Source organism: Pieris napi, chromosome Z (genome assembly GCF_905475465.1).
Source record: "Pieris napi chromosome Z, ilPieNapi1.2, whole genome shotgun sequence".
NCBI lineage: Eukaryota > Metazoa > Arthropoda > Insecta > Lepidoptera > Pieridae > Pieris > Pieris napi.
The window spans coordinates 13640888-13663241 of record NC_062259.1 but is presented as its reverse complement, the minus strand read 5'-3'; the positions used below and the strand labels follow the sequence as shown (position 1 = coordinate 13663241).

At 35.9% G+C, this 22354-nt stretch overlaps 2 protein-coding genes and 1 long non-coding RNA gene across 7 annotated transcripts; 2 read left to right on the top strand and 1 right to left on the bottom strand.

The window, feature by feature from the left end:
- Positions 1-89: 89 nt before the first annotated feature.
- On the top strand, positions 90-3159 carry LOC125062430. Its single transcript, XR_007119267.1, has 3 exons — positions 90-312; positions 502-538; positions 926-3159. It is a non-coding gene; the product is annotated as an uncharacterized LOC125062430 (long non-coding RNA).
- Positions 3160-6456: 3297 nt separating this feature from the next.
- LOC125062429 (voltage-gated potassium channel subunit beta-2-like) lies at positions 6457-11636 on the bottom strand. 2 transcript variants are annotated; one of them, XM_047668352.1, is made up of 15 exons: positions 11519-11636; positions 11067-11222; positions 10806-10956; positions 9939-10015; positions 9471-9704; positions 9249-9342; positions 8991-9118; positions 8775-8854; positions 8565-8697; positions 8359-8495; positions 8192-8282; positions 8000-8115; positions 7617-7744; positions 7397-7532; positions 6457-7319 (listed from the first exon to the last, which is right to left on the bottom strand). In XM_047668352.1, exons 3-14 carry the CDS (start codon positions 10943-10945, stop codon positions 7439-7441), a joined length of 1452 nt encoding a protein of 483 aa, XP_047524308.1. In that variant the 5' UTR covers positions 10946-10956; positions 11067-11222; positions 11519-11636; the 3' UTR covers positions 6457-7319; positions 7397-7438. The 2 variants fall into 2 exon arrangements, with proteins under 2 accessions (XP_047524308.1, XP_047524309.1); XM_047668353.1 differs by lacking the exon at positions 10806-10956 and having other exon boundaries at positions 11519-11635.
- A 2486-nt stretch (positions 11637-14122) lies between these two features.
- On the top strand, positions 14123-21652 carry LOC125062646 (voltage-gated potassium channel subunit beta-2-like). 4 transcript variants are annotated; one of them, XM_047668694.1, is made up of 14 exons: positions 14123-14190; positions 14281-14434; positions 17785-17861; positions 18021-18254; positions 18361-18454; positions 18530-18657; positions 18729-18808; positions 18904-19036; positions 19117-19253; positions 19354-19444; positions 19517-19632; positions 19824-19951; positions 20030-20174; positions 20255-21652. In XM_047668694.1, exons 2-13 carry the CDS (start codon positions 14301-14303, stop codon positions 20121-20123), a joined length of 1446 nt encoding a protein of 481 aa, XP_047524650.1. In that variant the 5' UTR covers positions 14123-14190; positions 14281-14300; the 3' UTR covers positions 20124-20174; positions 20255-21652. The 4 variants fall into 4 exon arrangements, with proteins under 4 accessions (XP_047524650.1, XP_047524649.1, XP_047524651.1 ...); XM_047668695.1 differs by having other exon boundaries at positions 14163-14190; positions 14260-14434; XM_047668693.1 differs by having other exon boundaries at positions 14147-14434.
- The last annotated feature ends 702 nt before the right edge of the window (positions 21653-22354 follow it).

The window sequence follows — 22354 nt, the reverse complement described above, 5'->3', positions numbered from 1 at the left end:
GTACTTTATCTGTGGCTGAGTATTTTGTGATATTTACAAATTAAAAAAAAAATTCGGTTTATCTATAAAAATACTATAGCACTATCTATGGTTCATGGTTGTCACTGTTTAGTGTTTAATGTTTATATTTTATAGATTCCTAAGATCTTCAAAATAAAAAACATTGTTTCAAAGGGCTGTAATCTGTATGGACTAAAGTCCTTTGCCTTTCACATTAGGGATAAATTAATATCATCAATCATCATCATCATTGTTTCAAATTTTATAGTTGAATGTTTTAAAAATAATCATGCTAATATTTATTTTAGAATGGTGAGCAGATACCTATTTTCTTGTAGTCGGAGTTTGCTTGGTTAAAAGACTTACCTTCACCGAGATAATTTGCTTGCATGCTTTTTAATAGTTACTGTGGAGTTAGAACCTATAATTAACCTATATTCCAAGAAAGTTACAAAACAATTAATTTTTAAGGTTTAGGTTAAAAATACATTTTTGTTTCAGTAATTTCAAATGAAAATAAAATTGGGACAAGCAATAGGTAAAAGTAGTAATTTAAGCTTTTTTATATAATGATATTTGTTTAACTCATTTAAAATGTTAGTCTATAGAAACAAGTAATATTAACTAAAAAGGAAGAGCCCCGGCTATAACTTTTGATCTTGGCCACAGCCTTCTGCATTCTAGACAGACAGGCATGTTCTGTTTTTAAACACAAGTAGCTTATCAGCCTTCTGTGTCTTTGTTTGATTTTTGGATATTAGACAAACTGGTTTGCTGACAAATAAGTATTAATTGCAGACAAATATCAATTGGTGTAAAAGTGAAAGAGCCAGGTTATGAATGTATGACCAGAGGATTGTCAGTTGTGTGCTTAGCCACTAGGCTAACTGTTCAATATTAACATAGAAAACATTTTGTCTTTCAGTTTAAGAAGTGTGACCCAATTGGAGTAAATGGAATGGTAGATTAACATAAAAGGCCTAACTCTTATTGTTGTTTAATTTTAAATTGTCTAACTAATCACTTCTTTCATTTTGTTTGATTTTAGGGAATGGTCACCTAAAGACAGCCTTCCACTTACTGTTCAAAATTAAATAATTTAATCATATTGGTACTGTGTATACCTATGAAAGTCTATATTTAAAAAAAAGGGAGGATAATCTAAATTTACATTTTCTACCAGTCCCCAAATCAGGGACGTAGAGTAGGCGAGATGAACTGGCATGAAAGTCTTTTCCACTTTTTTAAATTGCAAATATGGTACATCGTAGTCCACCAAGTACAAGAAAATTGTAAGAAAGTACAAGTACAGTTTGCAAGAAAAGGGGCAACCCGAACCTTCGGTTTCCACCCCAAGCAATGTTTACCCGTTACTGTGAAATGTCTGCAAACTTTTACAATAAATATTCTCCTTTACAAGTTTGATTGTAGGAGAAGTAAACTATGTAAAATCAAAATTTTCTTGCAAAGTTTTCTTTCTTGTCTAAAGTAAAATTATGATAACTAATTATTATGTAATTTTATTACATTGAATTAAATCTTGCTGATTCTGCAACAGCAAAATTAATTTTATTCAATCAATATAATAATTTTATTACATTGAATTAAATCTTGCTGATTCTGCAACAGCAAAATTATATCTTTCTTGAATTACTTCAAAATTAGTAATGTCTTCCATTCTGTTGATAACACACTTTGTGTGCATAAGAGTAGCCTGGAGTATCAAGCTTATCTCTATTGTCAGTTTCATAATAAACCAATAAGAGTAGCACTCTCGATCATTATAAACCTACACAGAGGCATAAGACAAAGTAACAATAGATTGAATCGTTATCGCCAAAGCATAAAATCATAGATTAGGGATATATCTAATATGTTGAGACTTACATACCAATACCACTTATCATTTTTCGATGGCAAAAATATATAAACAGTAGGAAAAAACTCAATATCGTTTTTAAGACGTATCTATAGACTTGTTACACAGGTATACGAGGGCGGCACTGAAAATTTCGGGAATCAAGGAAGTGACACAACATTACTATTTAAAAGTGTATTTATTGCTTTTCGAAGTATTCTCCGCGAAATTTGACACATTTTTCCATACGATGGAACCAATAATAGAAGCAACCATTCCATTCGGAAGTTGGGGTCTCCAAAATGGCCGTTTTGTAGGCGTCCACAGCTTCTTCAGGTGATGAAAATCTCTGACCACGCAATTTATTCTTTATTTTAGGGAAAGTATAGAAATCATTAGGGCTTAGGTCGGGGCTGTACGGCGGATGGTCTAATAATTCTGTTTTCTTGCTCTAAAAACTCTTTTGTTCTGTGCGCGGTGTGAGAACTCGCATTGTCGTGATGGAGGATGATGCAGATGAGGTTGCAGTTCTCTTTACGGAGTTCAGAAACGACCTGTGGCAAACAAATGCTAGCATACCATTCTGCATTAACCGTTCTTTGTCCCTCAAGAAGAATAGTCGCAACATGGCCGGTTTTGGAGACGAACGTGGCCACCATTTTTTTTGCAACACTCCGTGAACGAACAATTTTCGTTGGCTTTAACTCATTTTCGAATACCCAAACTCGTTACTGGTTTTTTGTTTCGGGTTCGTACGCGTATATCCAGATTCGTCACCTGATACGATGTTGTATACAGCATTTGAGGATCCTGAGTGGAATCTTTCGAGAGTTCTGACGCACCAAGTAACGCGAGCCGCTTTTTGCTCTTCACAGAGCGAATGCGGTGTCCATCCGGAAAACAACTTTTTTACACCTAATTGTTCATGCAAGATTATTTGTATTCGACTCATACCAATGTCTAAAGTTGCCTGAATTTCGAGGTATGTCACACGTCGATCTTCCTCAATCAGCTTACGCACAGCATCAACGTTTTCTTGGGTGACTGCAGTTTTTGGACGACCTTGACGGGGATCATCATTGAGCTTGACACGTCCACGTTGAAATTCAGCAAACCAGCTATAAACTGTGGTTTTGGATGGGGCTTCATCACCAAATGCAGAAATCATCCGGTCACTGATTTGTGATAAACCACTTCGAAAGTCATAATAAATCATCGCTCTTGAATTTTCTCGAGTCAATTTCATTTTCTCAACGACTAAACAAGTTTGACAAAACTTTGTGACAAGTCCGAGAATCTTTTTTAAAATAAATAAATTGTATTCGATTTTTAAAACCCTCCTTGGTTTTAATTAAAAAGATTTAAATATGACAGGAACAGTGGTATTATTCCATTCCCGATACTTTTAGTGCTGCCCTCGTAGGCTTGATGACTTTTCTTCAGTTTCAGTTCTATATTTGGGGCTTTTCATACACTTCAGATTTATACTTACCAACATTCAACTGAGTAACTAAGAATGTAGGAATGTGATATACGGACGGACGGATAGACAGATAAGACGAAACTGTAAAGGTTCCATATTTGTTATTTGGGTACACATCCCTTAAATCATGATCAATATTCACTAGTTCTGGAACTTCTGCTAGTGTATTAAAAAATATAAGTATCTTGATTTTACAGAATTTTGTACTTGCAATTTATATAAAATACAATAAACTTTTAGATCAATTATTCAAATAATCCCCGCCTAAGTGATTCTATGCCAGTAATATTGCTTCTAATATACAGGGTGGCCAAAAAGTCGTAGATCAAACGCAAATAGGGGATAGATGAGGTCATCAGCGGCAAAAAATTGTTCTACGGGAGGTCTCTAAGGTCAACCCCTGCAGAGTTATGATTTATTTTGGTTTTTATATGAAAATTGACTTTTTTTACTAATTCTTATTAAAATTCGAAAAAATCTACATCCTGTATCTTTTTCATAATATCCAGTAGATTGGTACTGATGAGTTCTTGCGTTAGACATACTATTTATAGTTGTTTACTGAGTGTATTGAAGATAATATTAAGTTATACGATATAAATTTTTTTCAAATCAAAACTTTTTGTTTACTTCGGACCCCACTGTGAAAAAAAATTACTCTACCGAAAAGTGACCCTGTATTACAAGTTTTGGCGCATTTAATATGGATTCTGAAAAGGTATTACACATGGCCATGAGTAGCTCTAATATCTTTCTAGGACGAAAAAACAACAACGATTCGGACTTATGATAGATTATTTACCTACCTGTGACCAGTACTGTGTGAATCGGACTAGATTCAAAAAATTGGACAGATGACTGGAGGGTTACGTAGGAATTTGATTAGACCGTGCAGATTAAGTATTATGGTCAGAGTCAGGAATTTTGAGCATATTTTATTGTAAAATATTTTGTTTCCTACTAACAACCATTGAGAAATAATTGTTTTAATACAATTATTACTTCACAATCGTTGTTTGTAATTCTTCCTAGAAAGATATTAGAGCGACTCATGGCCACGTGCAATACCTTTTCAGAATCCCTGTACTACAAGTTTTGGCGCATTTAATAAAATGCGCCAAAACTTGTAGTACAGGCACGTTTTTCGGTGGAGTAATTTTTTTTCACCGTGGGGTCCAAAGTAAAGAAAAATTTATGATTTGAAAAAAAATTATATCGTATCACTTAATATTATCTTGAATACACTCAACAACTATAAATAGTATGTCTAACGCAAGAACTCATCAGAACCAATCTAGTGGATATTATGAAAAAGATACAGGATGTAGATTTTTTCGAATTTTAATAAGAATTAGTAAAAAAAGTTAATTTTCATATAAAAAACCAAAATAAATCATAACTCTGCAGGGGTTTACTAATCAAATATAAGTAAGGTCCTAACTACCTTAAGACAACAGACCACAATGTTGATATAAGAATGAATTGACTTTACTGTAATCATATTCTATGTGTAAATTTATCGTAGATTGTGCTTTATATTTTGTTGAAACTATGACCTCTTTACTATACCATATAGGGAGCTATTTGAAGTTTTTATAATAATACATTTTTGTTTTCGACGCTACGAAGATTTTGCTAAAATAATTACCTACCTAAATAATAAAAATTACTCTGTAGTATTGATGGTAATTTATTTTTTTATAAAATTGCAATAAATAATAAAAAAACTAAACTAAAAAAAAACTAACTAAACTAAATACACTTTATTCGCAACGCAAATTCATCACTTTCGGAGTTAATTACTTAATTTAAAATTGCAATTCAAATTGTCGCAAGCAGGGCTATTCTCAAGTTTACAGAAGGTAAAAATATTAGGTTGGGGAAAAAGTCTTTTCGCATTATAGTATGTATGAACTTGTAATAAAATCTCTTTGGCTATACTATTTGTATCTGGATAGTTTTAGTATGATTAAAAGTTCAAATTTTAAAGTAGATAATTCCAAATTAAAATTAGGAAAATGTGTGATTTTTATTTATTTTTGGTACCGTCAAGATGACGGATCTAAAGGTGATATCAGACGGTTCACTCGAATGATTGTTCACTCGAGTAAATGCTTCATTTTTTTTTCATTCTATGTTCACACGGCTTAGACGAATTTGCGATGTTTATGGACCTGGAGCAGTGTCTGTGAGAGTAGCACACATTTGGTTTAAGCGGTTTTCAATCCGGAAATTTTGATGTCAAAGATGCACGTCTCTCTGGTCGCCCTACTACGGATAAAATGGATGCCATTTTTGAAAAAGTGGAGCAAGCTCGGCATATCAGTAGTTACGACGTAGCTGAAGAACTGGGAATTGACCACAAAACAGTTTTGGCGCATTTGAAAAAGTCTGGGTACACAAAAAGCTCGATATTTGGGTACCTCACGAGCTCACTAAAAGAAAACTAATGAACCGTATAGTCATACTTTATTACGACGTAATGCAACCGAACCATTTTTGAAAAAGCTGGATAAAAGGTGATGAAAAGTGGTGAAGAAACTCACAACAAGGTGATCCTGTGTGTGTGGTGGGATTGGAAGGGCATTATTCATTATGAGCTGTTACCACCAAGCAGGACCATCGATTCCGAACTCTACTGCGAACAACTAATGAGATTAAAGCAAGAAGTTGAGAGAAAGCGGCCGGAATTAATCAGGGTGTGGTTTTTCATCATTATAACGCTAAACCTCACACATATTTAGCCACTCAGCAAAAATTAAGTGAGCTTGGCTAGGAGGTGTTAATGCATCCGACGAATAGTCCTGACCTTGCACCTTCAGATTTCCACCTGTTTCGGTCTCTTTAGAATTCTATAGGCAGTGTCAGGTTAACATCAAGAGAGGACTGCCAAAACCAATTGTCGTGGTATTTTGATCAGAAGCCCCAAAATTTCTATAACAATGCGATCATGTCCCTACCTACAAGATGGCAATAAGTTATCGAACGAAATGGTACCTACATACTTTACATTTAACGTAAATAAACTATATTAAAAAATGTTGTGAATTTTCTTACAAAATGCGAAGAAATTTTTTCCCCAACCTTTTATATATACGGTATATAATGAAAAACATTTGAATTGGTTAACACTATATTATATACATACATTTTGATTATTTAATTATACATTTGGCTTATTGAATTATTTAGTTAAGTCAAACACAGGGGGTATGGTATGGTAGGCGAACTAAAATTAAATCTGTCAATTATCTCTTTCATTTAGCTTGACTATTAAATTTATATTTAGAATCACAATGTTGTAATAATTGATATGTGAGACAGTGCGCAAAGGTGTATTTGACCTTATTATAGCTAAAATAGACACTTTATACGATAATATTTAGTGAAAGTGTTGTCTAGAACTTTCTAAAAAAAACATATGCACAGTGCGCTACATACACTTACTATATACTATGCTAAAATAATATGCATCACTTCCGTCATAATATACTTATACATAATTAGGTAGATTACATAACAGCTAGGATAAAAGATAAAACACTAATATGTTAAATAGACTATAGTCATATTAATATTGACTTCTAATTTCTATATAGTGCTACCTCTAACTAATTTTTGATAAACGATGTGAATGAATTACAAAATGTGTATCTAATTTTACAAAGATTCATGACCCTCATGTTGTTTCACACTTTATACATCAGCAGGTGATCCCAGATTGAACCTAGACATTTTACGGTCTCGGGAGCTCGCCGAATGCCCTGACGTGGAGCGCTGCAGCGAGCCAGAACGTGACTGGGAGGGTTCCGACTTAGACTTCTTACCCTTGCTGCCTCCCGATGCTGGTTGTTTGCCTTTCAGAGAAGATACAGATACTACTGTATCGGACGTCACGCCATCATGTTCTACGCGCCGTATTACCGCGCCAGCATTGTTCAAAAAGAACTTTGGTTTTGAGTCTTTTAGCAGTGAGTCCTAAGTAAAATAAAGGAAAAGACTGTGTTATACCATGATTTTTCTTTTACTCTTGTAAAATTCAGTTTGAACCTGACCTTAGACTTGGAAGCCGTGTCAGAGCTTCGTTTCCACCAACGTCATTGAACCGCACAACCCCTGACTACTTCCTCCTTCTCGGGGGTTGAAACGTTGGCTTCCACGTCATCTTCTTTCGGCGACTCTGTGCCATCACTGACCGTACAAAAGTTTCGTTAAACAGTACCTTAGAATGCAAAGATTCATAATAAAACTTCAGTGCTTAATGAGCTAACTTACGCAGCGTCTAGTCTGGCGATCTGTTGGTTTCGCATCGTCAGAGTTGAGACCATCGGGGGTCGCTGTGGTTTGTTTGCCAGAATTTTTTCGATGTCCAAAATCACCGCCGGAGTCAATTGAGGCACGATCTGTGAAATCGAATTTGATGACTCATTAGATACAATAAAACATTAACTGTTTATTTGAGAAAATAAAAGTGGAAAGTTCTGCAGTAAAATATCGTGGCTTGATTTTTGTCCGTCGTTGTTCTATTGTTTAATGTGTCTATATAATATAATACATATGTATTTAATTGAAACCACATATTACTTGTTACGTATTTTTACGATTACGATAGAGTCCGATTCCTCTGTAATGTAAAAATCTCCTCCTAAATAAGATACCTGCAGTGCGTGTATATTTTCTTTGAATTGTTCGACACTTGTAGCGCCTAGAAGTAAGCAATTTATATTTTCATTTTTCAGACACCACGCCACCGCCAACTGCCTTATCGAGCAATCTGAAAATACAATGAGACAGGCGTAAATATTAATAGCTCGATTTTATAATTATAGCGAATCATAAATTATACTCGCTCAAGGCATTGGCTATGTCGGAGAGAGCTTTCAGTTTGTCCTTGAAACTTCGTGACTCTTCGGCTACTGTAGATTCATTGTTTTCGAGTTCCTATAAAAACACCTCATTTAAGCTTATTTTATTTAAAATATATTATGTAAAGGATGTTTAATAAAGCTTTAGTTACATTGTTAGCAACGAGTTCCTCCTCCCACCAGCTGAATGTGCTGTATTTGCGGTTGAAGCGAGATTTGGCAAATAACACTGCCACCTCCTCATGGTTCAGACCCTTATCAGTACTTAGTGCAGACCACACCATAGTGCCTGTATACAAAGACAATGATTACGATCGATCATGGGAACTAATTACAATACTCAAATTAATATACTGACCCACTCCAATTTTATGATACACTTCTGGCATATACAGTTCGGTCTTTTCACGACAGAACATATGGTACTCTGTCTGCTCGACGATCGGCGTCCAGCAATTGAAAGATCGACACTTAGAGTACGCGTCCATTATCTATGAAATCCATTTTATTGTATTATTAAAATATATTTAACTACAATATACATTTCGATATAAGGCAAAAAGTTTACCTCGGTTGGAGTCCAGCGCGCTGTGCCCCAATACATCACAAAACCTTCATTTATGAGGCCGTTCATTGTTCGGACCAATTCTGCAGTAAGCAATTTATAACATTGAGATAATAATTAGTATCGATTTAATTATATAGAATGCACCCTGCATTCTATACCATATCCTATCTCTACTATATCCTACCTCTACTATATCCTACCTCTACTATATCCTACCTTCCATCGGACATACGGGATCCGTTTTATGTACAAGAACTAAGTCTATGTACTCTAGCTGGAGCCTCCCCAACGACTCCTTCACGCTTTCTATTATATGTTTTCGAGATTGTCCTCTTTCTTCACACCTATAAATAAAAAACAAGATTTACTTTTATATACGTATCTTTGTGAACATAGCCTTTAAATTATAGAATAAATATATACCAGGGTTACTGGTTATGGTATTTTTTTTATTTCTAACTTTTCTTAACTCACTTAGTACTCCAATAGATTTTGGTTGCAATAATAATACTGGATCTTTTAACGTTTCTTTTCTTCAGTATTCTGCCCAATTCTGCTTCACCCTGTGCTAAAATCGTTAAAAGTTATTAGTATATAGTCAATAAAGTGTCAAGTTTAAGAAACTACCATTATGTTATATTAGACATTATTAAAATGCACGTGGAATATAATTAGTTATTTTTTTAAAAGACTAACCGTTATGAGCTTTAGATAAATCAATTAAATTGATTCCACTCTCGAGAGCTGTCATGACGAGGTCTTCAGCGACATCTTCGTTGAGCATAGTCCACAGGCTGAGGCCGATGTTGGGCACTCGCAATCCTGACTTGCCCATGCTTTTGTAACGAAGTCCTGGAGTCACGGATGACGGTATACTTGCGTGGTTCCCCATGTACACTGACGACTGACGTGCCATATTCTCCCAACTGGCTACAAAAATATTGGATAATCAATTTATTATAAACACTATAAATTTACAGACATTAATAATTTTTTCAACTGTATGTGTTATGTATTGTAGTAAATCCCAAAGCCAAGTGAGCTTTGACAGGAAAGTTCTTCTTAACATATCCTTCCCAAAGACACTGACTGATTTATATACATAAATGACAACTGCTAATAATTGAGTGAACAGGATAGCGAGAGCTTGGAGCTAATATATACCTGGTTGAAATAAGTGCAGAGCAGAGTTTGTGCTAAAGTCGTCCATACAGTCCAGTGACGCGATGGGTGCTCGGCATCTGCGTATCACGTTCCAAAATCAAAAGTCTAAATATTTCATTAATATGTTTCTATGTCTATTATTATCTATTATTTTATCTAACGTAATAATCCTTAATTTATTAAAATAAAAAGCTTATTCTAAATTTACACTATTTTAACAACTGCTTACTATTTTCTAAATTGCAAGCACAAAAATAAATTCCATATGATTAAAAATACTCTACTGTGGCTAGTTATTTTATACTTACACGGTATCGATATAAACCAAAATTATACACAAATACAAATTAAATAGAACGGAATCTTTGCTACGTACAATTTCTCTAACTAAAATTCTATAACTCCATAAAGCATAGAGAGTGAAAAAGAAAATGCGGGAGTCAGGAAGAAAGGTAAGTTTTAAGTAATATTAATGATAACTTACCTCGTCGACGGCACTGATATGAAAGCTAAGCTAGCTACAACCTGATGGCTGGCTAATGTAAATAGAAAAATGTCAAAGGAACTATGAGAGGGTTCAAATCGGACCCTTGGCTTTTGTGTTTTCTATGGATTGATATTCACGACAATTTGATAATTCGTCTTAAAGCAAGCCATCAGAGCATAGCATATCGTAGCACTCTCGATGGATAGCACTCCAGAGATGCGCCGCGGGGATCATGCGACGTCGACTGTGACAGCGAGTGAAGTGGCGCTGAACTTTACTGTGTCGTGCATTGCTGAGCATGGTTGTGTCTGTCCTTCGATCGTCCGAGGAACAGTTTTGATCGAGAGACACGACGCTAGGCGCAGAGGCTAGGGCGTTACCGGTATATGCTGAGCATTGGGTTGGAGTCTACGCTGACGCTGTCGGGTAGACCGAGTGGTGTGTGCGGTGTGCGGCGGCTGACCGTGGATTCGCTTCGTGACATGGTGTTTCCTTTGTTCTGCCGCTCGTCTCTCTTCATACCTAACTCGTCTGAAACATACACTCTCACGGTTGAAGGATAGGACGTAGCGGGTTAAGTCACACGTATAAAAGCAAGCATAGCCTAACTATCTAATATCTATAACTAACGACGATCTAACCACTGGCTGACTGTTGCTCTCGAATCCGCTCTCGCTTAAACCCTCATCGAATACGTGCACTGAGGTTGGCCGTCTGTGGAGAAAGGGCGACGGCTGCCCCAGTTATGAGTACGCAGGTCCAGCGAGTTGTGCACATGCGCTCTGATTGTGGTTCACCTAATATAAATAAAAAATCTTGTTTCTATTTATATCTAATTACGCAAAAAGTACAACAACTAAAAGTGTATTTGACGATAAACAACGCATACTTGCGTTTTGCTAATTAACAACAAACTGGTGGTAATACTTATTACATAGGTATAATAAAAAAATAAAGCCATTGTTCTTTGACCGTTGGTTACAAATTATATTACATTAGTTATATATTGATATAAAACGTAAAAGAAAGTTACGTTGGTATAATAACATTATTTTTTGTATAGGATGGAGTTAAAGAAAATAAAAATATTTACCACAATAATAAACCCTAAAATGTCGCGGCAGTCTTCTAAACACGTTTATTCGTAGTGAATACTGGAAATCACGAATGGGTTATTTTTACGAAAAGCGAAACATTGCGTATTGGCTCAGTTCCAAATTATTACTAAATCTCATGATGGAGAACTCACTACACCGCAGCCTATCATGTATTATAGATATCTATCTAACTCAAAATGTATTCAGTTTCTTTTTCTTGTTGTAATATAATAGTTTGAATTAAATAATAATAATGATATCGATGTTTAGTAAATTCTGTTTTTACCATCAACCCGCGGGGTTATTCCGTAGAACCAAAACTAATGATTAGGTATAAATCTCTAATAAAGTGCCGAATCAAATATTCATTACTGTTGTTGAAATCGATGTAGAAGTTACGTGCTGTTCACCTAATACAACAAGGTGTATTACTTACAAATACATTTGTTTAACACGTTCGTTGCATTACGAGATCTATCAGAACTCTTGCAGGACTTTTGTATTGTGCGTTGAACATAATCGTGTTTTTTCACTCCTTGCGGAAGGATGTAACTTGTAAAGTTCTTTAAGGATGAGCAGGACAAATATACATATTTGCTTCCTACTTAAAGCTGAATTCAATGATGTTAAAAAATAAATTAGAGATGGATTAGGTCCCTAACGCACAGTACTGTAATTGTTTTAATTCTTTGCGTTAGGAGATATGTCGGTACTCGTGAAATCGTACGCCTCGTAGACGCAAGAGATGGAGGATGGGATTTTTAGTGTTGTCCTAGAATCGACATTCGGGAAGTCGCGGGCACGTTTTGGAAATAACACTCGCGTATATACCAGCGTGTTGATTATTTTTGATAAACAATGAGTGATTTTAAAAGAAAAAAGTGTAAAAAATCTATTTTATTGGTGAGGTTTCTAACAAAAAATCAACGCCGGAGTATACTGCTGCATCGCCCAGTAAAATATTTGTTTTGGAAAATGTTCAAATTTGCCCCCCATTGACTAATAATGACAGTGATTCTGATTATGAAATATTTAACGATAAACCTTTTTTGTTGGAGCACACGCAGTTAAACAGCACTGACGCTTCTAAAAAAACTAAACGAATTGTTACCATTTACGCGTAATGTGCAAGCAATCAATGTGCTTACCATGTTTTAATGAAAAACACTTTGCATAATTAATAAAACTTTTAGAATCGATAACTGAGATATTATTTTATTCCCATCACTACATACTACACATATTGAACTATCTTCGGTTGCGGTACGAGATCCAATCGATATCTAATTTTTTTTTTAATTTGTAGTTTAGTCAAATGTCGTAACTGCGTGTGAACCTAGCAAAATATAAAGCAATTAGCTATCTTTCACCCATAAAAACTTCAAAATATATGTCATTGTTTTTTTGGAAGATATAAATTATTTTCAAAAGTGTATTTTTAGGAGACTGATTGAGTCTCAAACGCACCAAAGAATAGGCTTGTTACGAAATCTTTTAGGTCTCCAAAGCACCAGCTGAAAGTTCTTTAAAAATGATGGCGCAGTGAATGTGTTAACTAAAACCTATAACTATAGTATATATCAACCTAATTGTAGCGTAATGGTTCATTAATTAATTTTTGAAAGAAATTAGTAACGGTAGTCGGAATTATTAGAAGAAATATTAGAAGAGTTTAAAAATTGTATTACCTATGTGAGGAAATCGTTAGTGTAAGTTAAGGCCGATTTACATTATCTTGGTGTTTAGGAGAGTGCTTTAGTACAACTTGAAAGGCAAGTTCTTTAGCGTAGCGTTTACTAAAGCAAGTAGCGTTTACATGTTTCAACTAAAGTACTATCCTAAAGCACTCTGCTAAACACTAAGATAATGTAAATCGGCCTTTAGTGTTTAGGAGAGTGCTTTAGGATAGTACTTTAGTTGAAACATGTAAACGCTACTTGCTTTAGTAAACGCTACTTGCTTTAGTACGGTTCTACTTGACTTTCAAGTTGAATCAAAATAGAATCGCTTTTTAATTTTGTTTCAAGTGATACCCCTCCCGCGCCCGCGCACCCCCCGAGATCTGCCCTCGTTGTGTGTAAACACGTAATTTAGTCAAATCTTTAGAAGAGTGCATAAGTGCCGTGAAACGCGTGCGTGTTTTTTGATTTTTATAGATGGGTAAATGGCCGGAAGATACAACTATCAAATTTGTGTCTGAATATGTTGTTCACGAATGTTTGTGGAACGTTAAAAACAATTTATACAAAAACAAACCGGCTAGGCATTCGGCATACACTGCCTTAAAAGAAGCTATTTTGTTTATTATTTATATTTAGTTTATTTATTTCGAATAAAATCTCGTCTTCTATTTGTTCCACAACTACAGTTAGTATTTTGCGTAGAATAGAGCGTATTTGCCGACGTCGTTGCGAGTTCATTGTGGCGCTGTAATGATACTCTACTGGAAGAAATGTAAACGTTCACTCGCAACGCACTAAAGCACTAAAGAACTTGCCTTTCAAGTTGTACTAAAGACTCTAATAAACACTAAGATAATGTAAATCGGCCTATAGGGCAAGTAGAGGTGCGCAGTAGACACTAGAACTGCGCGCGCATAGTTGCGGCAATCGCCACCCTTTGCCACTAAAACGTTAGACCGCAGTGCGTGAGCTAGTCGCGTGCCCTGGTGAGAACCAACCTGCGCTCAGATCATCGTTCGATCATTCAAGTTTCTGTTCCGTGTGACCTTCTTCAGTCGTGGGAGTGTCTGTTTCAGATGAGTTAGATATCAGAAGGATGGATCAGCGTGAGGGCAAAGAGAGCGCCATGTCGCGCAGCGAGTCTACGGTCAGCCGTCACACACCGCACACACCCTTCGGTCCGCCGGACAGCGCCAGCGTAGACTCCAACCCAATGCCCACCATATACCGGTAACACGCCCCAATTCCGCGCCTCAAGCGCTAGCGTCGTGTCCCTCGATTGGAACCGTGCCTCGGACGTGGCGATCGAAGGACAGGACGTCATCCATGCTCAACTATGCACGACCCTGAATAGTCCCAGCACCACTTCACTTGCTGTCACAGGACATCGCATGACCATCACGGCGGATTACTGGAGAAAAAGGTCACCGAAAAATCGATACACAACGCTCTGGTCGCTGGCAACTTGCAAATTATATAATGAGATGTTAATTGATTAGCATTTTCATTTCTTGCACAGTTATGAAAGGCTGGTAAAACGAAGCAAAAACAATCCAACTTGGACATGACCGTTTCCGGTATAACTTTTAATAAATATTTTATGTCATGGTTATATTTACGAAATAATTAGCAATACATATCATTATTCTTATAAGTAAAAAGTAACTAAATTTCCAGCTATCAAACTGTTGTGTTGCTTCACATCTTCACATCAAAGCTTTGCTTTTCATGTCAATGTCGGCGTAAAGGTAAGTTTATCACGAAATAATCCTTCCTCTCCTGCCTTTCATAGATCTAGCTATATAATAATAATTGTCATTGTCAACGTAGCATGAACATAGATTTTGTGGATAAATACTTCATGTAGATTATATAATTTAATTTGGTATGTACTTTTTATAGATCTTCGTCAACGGACTGGCCTTGACACATTTTTTATTTCAGTAGAGTAGAGATAAAACATAATTGTGTTGTTCAATTCATAGGATTTTGAGCGATTTATTATGGTGCAAATTAGTATTTTTTGTAATGTAAATTTGGCAGTAAATAGTAGAGGAGAGTGACCAAATATGGAATACCATTTTGATTTTTAGGAATAATTTCCACAAGTGTTATAAATAAAAAACTTATTGTGGTAATTATTAACAATCATATATTTGCACTTTAGTTTGTAATAAGTTTAGGTTGCATTGATTAGTTTAAGGTAAGAAAACATTTAAGAAACTAAATAACGATTTAGGTACCTAAATATGGAATAGGTACCCCAAATATGGAATACTATAAACACTATCAAAAATTAACCTTAAAATACACGAGACTCTTTGGAAACTTGGTATAATATAGAAAGGTACACAATTTTTTTACAAAAATCTCAAATCCACGTATCAAACTCTGGCACAGCGCAATCATTACATGCCCAGAGTCCACACATAAGATACTTGATCCATGTTTCCCCATGAGTATCACTCGAAAACAGCACACCACAGAAAATACACTCCGAATCTTCAGATTCTGGAGCTGTATATCCTATCAAGGCATCGGGTTCACTGTCAGTATCAAATAGCATCACCTCCTCGTCATCTGAATTAGGCTTAGTCTTCTCTTTTGGTTTTTTTTCCTTTTGATATTTTCTCATTCTGTTTTTAATTCTTGTTGTTTGCCAACACGACAGTTTTCTTTCCGAGTGTAGTAGCTGCGGCTTCTCCTGGAGAAAATTCGTTTTTCTGACATAATCACAACGAAGTAGATCTTGACACATCAAAGTATTTTTCAGCTTTTAAATAACCCATTTGTTTCTTTCTCACTAATTTTATTACTTCCGCCATATACTCTAAATCCATTCTTTTCGCTTTGTTTTGGAGTTGACGCCCGCCATTTTGGCAAAACATTAAAAAAATATATAATTAACAAAATCATCATGTCAGCTGATACTTCAGAGAACCAATTATAGAATAGTCCATAATTGGATTTTCCAACGATTTCAAACTGACATTCAGATTTTTATATTTAATGTTTAAAGAACTTTATTTCTCATTACAAAAATTATTTTATTTACATGAGAAATTTAATATTAAGTATATATATATATATATAGTATATTTAAGAAAGTAATATCATCTAATACCGCTAAAACATACAAAAGAACGTCTAAACGGTCTCTAAAAGCTATAAAATCAATACTGTGTGCACTTTCTTTACGAAAAATACGTATTTTTAACATACCTTAGAAAGTTATGCGGTAGCGACAAAACAAAAAACTGTCACAATGACGAAAGCACTTGCTCAACTGACATGCTACAACTTGACACTTGTACGCGTAAACGGGAGTAAAAAGAGACAGAAAATCATTGTTTATTGCGTATGTGAGTTTGCATTTGGGAGAAATAGGGGTATTCCATATTAGGGATACTATCCCATATTTGGTCACTTTCCTCTAATAAAAGGGCATAACGGTTAATCGTTGGGTCATTTTAAGATGTTACGTAAATTATCTTCTTCTTATAGTGCCATCTCCATGCGAAGGTTGGCGATCATCGTGGCTATTTTAATTTTGGATGCCGCGCTTCTACACAATGACTTGGTGCTTTGACCAAACCATTGTCTCAAGTTTTTCAACCAGGACGTGCGTCTGCGGCCAGGTCTCCTTCTACCTGCCACTTTGCCTTGTAAGATTAGTTGAAGGTGCTCATATTTTTTGGAGTTGCGTAAAACGTGTCCGAAATACTCAAGTTTCCTTTACTTAACCGTCATAAGCACTTCTTTGTTCTTCTGCATTCTGTCCAGCACGGTTGTATTTCGTATGCGGTCTGTCCAAGATATTTTAAGCATACGTCGATAAACCCACATCTCAAACGCTTCCAGTTTTTTGGACATAGTCTCTGTCAGCATCCAAGATTCTACGCCGTAGAGCAGCACAGAGAAGACGTAACATCGCGCAATGCGAGTTCTAAGCTGTAAATTTAGGCGCTTGTCACAAAGTACTTTTTTTAGTTTTGAAAAGGCGTTCCGAGCTTGTTCAATTCTGCAGCGGATTTCGATGCTATGGTCACCTTTTTCATCAATCACTGTGCCTAGATATCGTATTTTCGAGACACGTTCCAAGGTCTGATTGTTGAGGTATATGTTGCGTGAAAAGCTCCGGTGTTCGGCTTATTGTCATATATTTTGACTTTTTCGCATTGATGCCAAATTCAGAACTCACGGCGGCAACTGAATTGACTAATTTCTGCAGACCATCGAGGCTCTCTGCGATTAAGATCGTGTCATGAGCGTATCTCAAGTTATTCAGCAGTTTGCCATTAATTGCTATGCCATGTTGACAATTATCTAGGGCTTCTGAAAATATTGCATCGGCATACAAGTTAAATAGCAAAGGTGATAAAATGCAACCTTGACGCACACCTCTCTGAATCTCGATATATGAAGAATGTTTGCTGTTGACCCTTATATTAGCACTTTGCTTCCAATATAGGTTTTTAATGAAACAGCAATCCTTATAATCTAAGCCAATTCTCTGGAGTAAATTATAAAACAGATTATTGTACGTATATAGGAAATTAACGTGAGAATATGGTACTCAGATGCCGAGCACCCATCGCGTCACTGGACTGTATGGACGACTTCAGCACTCACTCTGCTCTGCACTTATTCCAGCCAGGTATTAACATTAGTTTTCTACGGGTTATGGCAACATTTTATTTTACATTTACATACTTGATTGCGAAAAATAGACGCCTACCAAAAAATATAGGCAAATAAAAATGTAGTTAAAAATTAAAAGGTAAAATCAGTTAAAGAATAAAATATGTTTTAACAGCTAGCTGGAACAATATGTCTCGTCATGCATCAGTGTACATGGGGAACGATGCAAGTAAGCCATCATCCGTGACTCCAGGACTTCGTTATAAAAACTTGGGCAAGTCAGGGCTGCGGGTGCCCAACATCGGCCTCGGCCTGTGGACTATGCTCAACGAAGACGTCGCCGAAGACCTCGTCATGACAGCTCTTGAGAGTGGCATTAATTTGTTTGATTTATCGGAAGCTCATTACGGTAAGTCTCGTTTTGAAACATTATGGACCCTTACGATTAACTAATTCGCTTTTATATATTTTGTAAGTCCAACACTATGATAAATATTTTACAATTTGATTTGCAGCTCAAGGCGAAGTAGATTTGGGAAGAATTCTGAAAAAGAGGAACGTGAAACGATCCAGCGTCATTATTACAATAAAAGTTTATTGGAGTACAAAGTGAGTTATTGTTTTTTTTCGACACGATAAGAAAAGAAATACAGCGAAACAAGTGTAGCTATCTATTTATTTCAGGTCTGACGAAAGAGGTCAGTCTCGAAAGCACATTATAGAGAGTGTAAAGTCGTCACTTGCGAAACTACAACTGGAGTACATAGACGTTATCCTTCTACATAAAGTGGACCGCGTTTGCCCAATGGAAGGTATGACAGCGATATTCGTAAAAATAAGAACGAACCATATTGAGCGTAATGACTGAACCTTTTCCTTACAGAATTGGTGCGAACTATGAACTACCTCGTGAATCAAGGTTATGCGATGTACTGGGGGACAGCGCGCTGGACGCCATCCGAGGTATGTTTCGTTAGTTTGTTGTCCTGAATAAATGTAGTAAGAAGTCAGATTTGTCAAAAGAAAAGAAGAATATCGCTCGCTGTTTTCTTTCTCAGATAATGGACGCATACTCTAAGTGCCGTGCTTTCAATTGTTGCACGCCAGTTGTGGAGCAAACTGAATACCATATGTTCTGCCGCGACAAAACCGAACTATACATGCCCGAGCTGTACCATAAAATTGGAGTGGGTGAGTTTAACGATGACCTTTTATGGGGTGGTATCAATTATGATTCCAGATTTATATCAGATATGACCTTGACAATATAGGCACTATGGTGTGGTCTGCACTCACCACCGACAAGGGTATGAGTCACGAGGAGTCGTCAGGACTATTTGCCAAGTCTCGGTTTAACCGCAAATACAGCACCTTTAGCTGGTGGGAAGAAGAACCGGTTGGCACTGATGTAAGTGAGGCGCACAATCGTCTATCGATCGATCTAATAATGATCTAAATAATATTATTATTATATAATATTTAAGCGTTTCAATAAACCATTTTTTAAGGAACCTGAAAACAAGGAATCTTCAACAGCTGAAGAATTACGTAGTTACAAGGACAAGCTGCAAGCTTTATCAGACCTAGCAAACGCCTTAAGTGAGTATAATTTTTTCTTTCCTTTCGACGGTTGTTGTATTTCCTAAAACTTGTTGTTCTATTATTTTTTAGACTGTTCTATACGGCAATTATCTTTGGCTTGGTCTCTGAAAAATGAAAACGTAAACTGTTTACTTCTCGGAGCCACCAGTGTTGAGCAATTCAAAGAGAATATACATGCTTTGCAGGTACTTTTCTCATTATTATATTTTAAACTTTTGAAATGCGTCGCACACAATGATATTTGACCAGCAATGTTTCGCCTACTGTGCCCGGAAGACACTACGTCATATTACATTATCTAAAAAAATAAAAGATTAGATAATAGCACTACATCGGCCTATATTAATTAAACTATAAACATATGTTAAAAAACCAGATCGTACCCCAATTGTCTCCTGCCGTGATAGTCGATATCGAGAGAATTCTCGCGAACAAACCTCAGCGCCCACCGATGATTTCCACATTGGCCATGAGAAACCAACAGAATGCTAAACGAGATGCTGAGTAAGTTGGTTTTTTTAACATTTGGAAATATTCTATATATTTATATCTTATTGCTAAAAGTAACTTTTGCGTGTGCAGTGATGATGCGGAGACATCAAAAGAAGAGGACGTAGAAGCCAACGTGGCGAGTCCCGGGAAGGAGGCAGACTTAAAGGGTTGTGCGGTTCAATGATCCTGGTGGAAAGGAAGCTCCGACACGGCTTCCAAGTCTAGTAAATCGAAGGTCAGCTTTAGACTGAACTTGATAACTTAATATAACTATTATATAACTTAATAATACCCGACTACTTCTTAATATTACAGGACTCGCTGCCGAAGGAAACGAAGCCAAAGTTCTTTTTAAATAACGCCGGTGAGGTTATCCGGCGCGTGGAACAGGATGGCGTGACCTCAGATACAGTAGTGTCCGTGTCTTCCCTGAAGGGCAAGCAACCGGCTTCGGGAGGCAGCAAAGTAAAGAAGTCTAAGTCGGATTCCTCCCGGTCTCGTTCAGCCTCGCTGCAGCGCTCCTCGTCAGGGCAGCTGGCCGGCTCCCGAGATCGCAAGATGTCCAGATTTAATCTGGGATCACCTGCTGACGTGTGAATGGAAAATATCAATTTAGAACTGGGGTTTAATTTTTATTATTATTAGGGGTAACTTTTAGTTGCTTGGTATTCACGAAGGTGCCATAATATGAAAAAGTAACTTAAGACTAAAGATGGAGTGTTAAATATAACTTTCGTATTTAGTAATTAGGCAAATGAAAAAGTATTTTTAAGTTGGCGCTTATAAGTCTTCCTAAAACTAAACCGTTTTCCCTCTACTCTCAATGAAAAGGCAATATTGAGAATGAATTTAATTTCGGAATGAAGATTAAGGAGAGCTATAGAGATATTTAAGTTAACACATACAGTTCCACACCTATCTTTACCTATAACTTTCCAAGTTAATTCCTTTCCAACTTACTTAATCTTACCAAGATTTCTCATCATGTCTTCTCTGAATGACTGCACTCCTTACATTACGTAAACTGTCTACAACACAAAAGTGCTGAAAAAGAGTGCCTTGTAAAGATGGAGTGGGAATAATCTTATAAATAGTTTATAAAAACTCTTTTAATTAATATTTTTATATTTATTAATTTGACGTAAATGCTGAATTATGGCTTCGAATAAAGATTGTTATTAAGTATTTTTGTCACGTAACATAGTTAATCTAGTAGTAGCTTTTTATTACTACAATCTATTATACGAGAAACACAAAGAAACTAATTACTAATATATTATATTATTGGAATATAAATTCTATTCATATCGTACATATCTGTATTAATATAAAATTACAATTATTTCTAAATACGAGCTACTGGGCGATCGTTATATCTTCTCGTGACATAGACTGTAATAATATATCTAAACTGTTTCGTGCTGTAGTGTAATTTCCCGTCTAGACATCAATACATACACAAGAAAAGATTATATAAAACGTAGAATATCAAAGGGATATATATATTATAATAGAAACGATACTAAATTTACAATATAATTCTTTATCAAATATAAAAATTGTTAATATTTCACATAAAATATTATTTAGCTGTTAGCTTAGCAGAAGCCACGCTAGTAGTAATAATGTTAATAATGTTTCCCACAGTGACCCTAGGCCCCAATTGTAAACTTTAAACTGCTTCTGAAATCTAATAAAGTATACGATTTTTAATTGCATTTTATGTTATATACCATAACTTTGCATGTATAAAGTTGACTACTTGGTTCACAACTCACCAAGGTATCCTAAAGTGGAAAAAACGCACGAAGAGACTTGAAGACACAGATTAAATTGATTACACCGATTGAAAAATCGCTTCCTGGAAACTGTTACAAAGTAAGGCATCATTAAATGCCTTGGATCTAGCGTGTTGTCGTGTATGTCGTACGATATTCTACTGTGGGGTGCTGCTGCAGAGGTTCACCGTTCAATCCATATTTGTGCCGCAGAAGCGGGCTGTTCGGAGTATTTGTTGTGTTTCTCCGGGGGAGTCGGTACGGAATAAGTTTAATGAATTAAATATTATGACACTATTTGGTCAATATATTCTTGAAGCCTTATTGTATGTCCAAACAATATAAACGATTTTAAAACAAATGGTGACTTTCACCAGTATAATACGCGAAATGGAACTAATTTGAGTGTACGACCAACCAGGCTCCAAAAGATAAACCACTCCTTATATGGAAATTGTATTCGTTTTTACAACAAACTCCCAAGCGAAATTATAGAATTATCACTAAATAAATTCAAAGTCCTCGTTAAACGAAAATTAATTAATAAAGTGTTTTATAAATTTGAGGAATACTTAAATGATCCTAATCCTTGGGATTGCTCCAGTGCTCCATTTGTATAACAATACTTGGCGATTAA

Excerpts from the sequence above, each read along its gene's own strand:
- LOC125062429 (XM_047668352.1), bottom strand. The coding sequence starts at position 10,945 with ATGAAGAGAGACGAGCGGCAGAACAAAGGAAACACCATGTCACGAAGC. Across the intron at positions 9,343-9,470 it reads TTTATCTAAAGCTCATAACG|CACAGGGTGAAGCAGAATTG; the intron begins GTTAGTCTTTTA and ends TAACGATTTTAG. Across the intron at positions 8,496-8,564 it reads GTATCATAAAATTGGAGTGG|GCACTATGGTGTGGTCTGCA; the intron begins GTCAGTATATTA and ends CTTTGTATACAG.
- LOC125062646 (XM_047668694.1), top strand. The coding sequence starts at position 14,301 with ATGGATCAGCGTGAGGGCAAAGAGAGCGCCATGTCGCGCAGCGAGTCT. Across the intron at positions 17,862-18,020 it reads TCTGCACTTATTCCAGCCAG|CTAGCTGGAACAATATGTCT; the intron begins GTATTAACATTA and ends ATGTTTTAACAG. Across the intron at positions 19,445-19,516 it reads AGACCTAGCAAACGCCTTAA|ACTGTTCTATACGGCAATTA; the intron begins GTGAGTATAATT and ends ATTATTTTTTAG.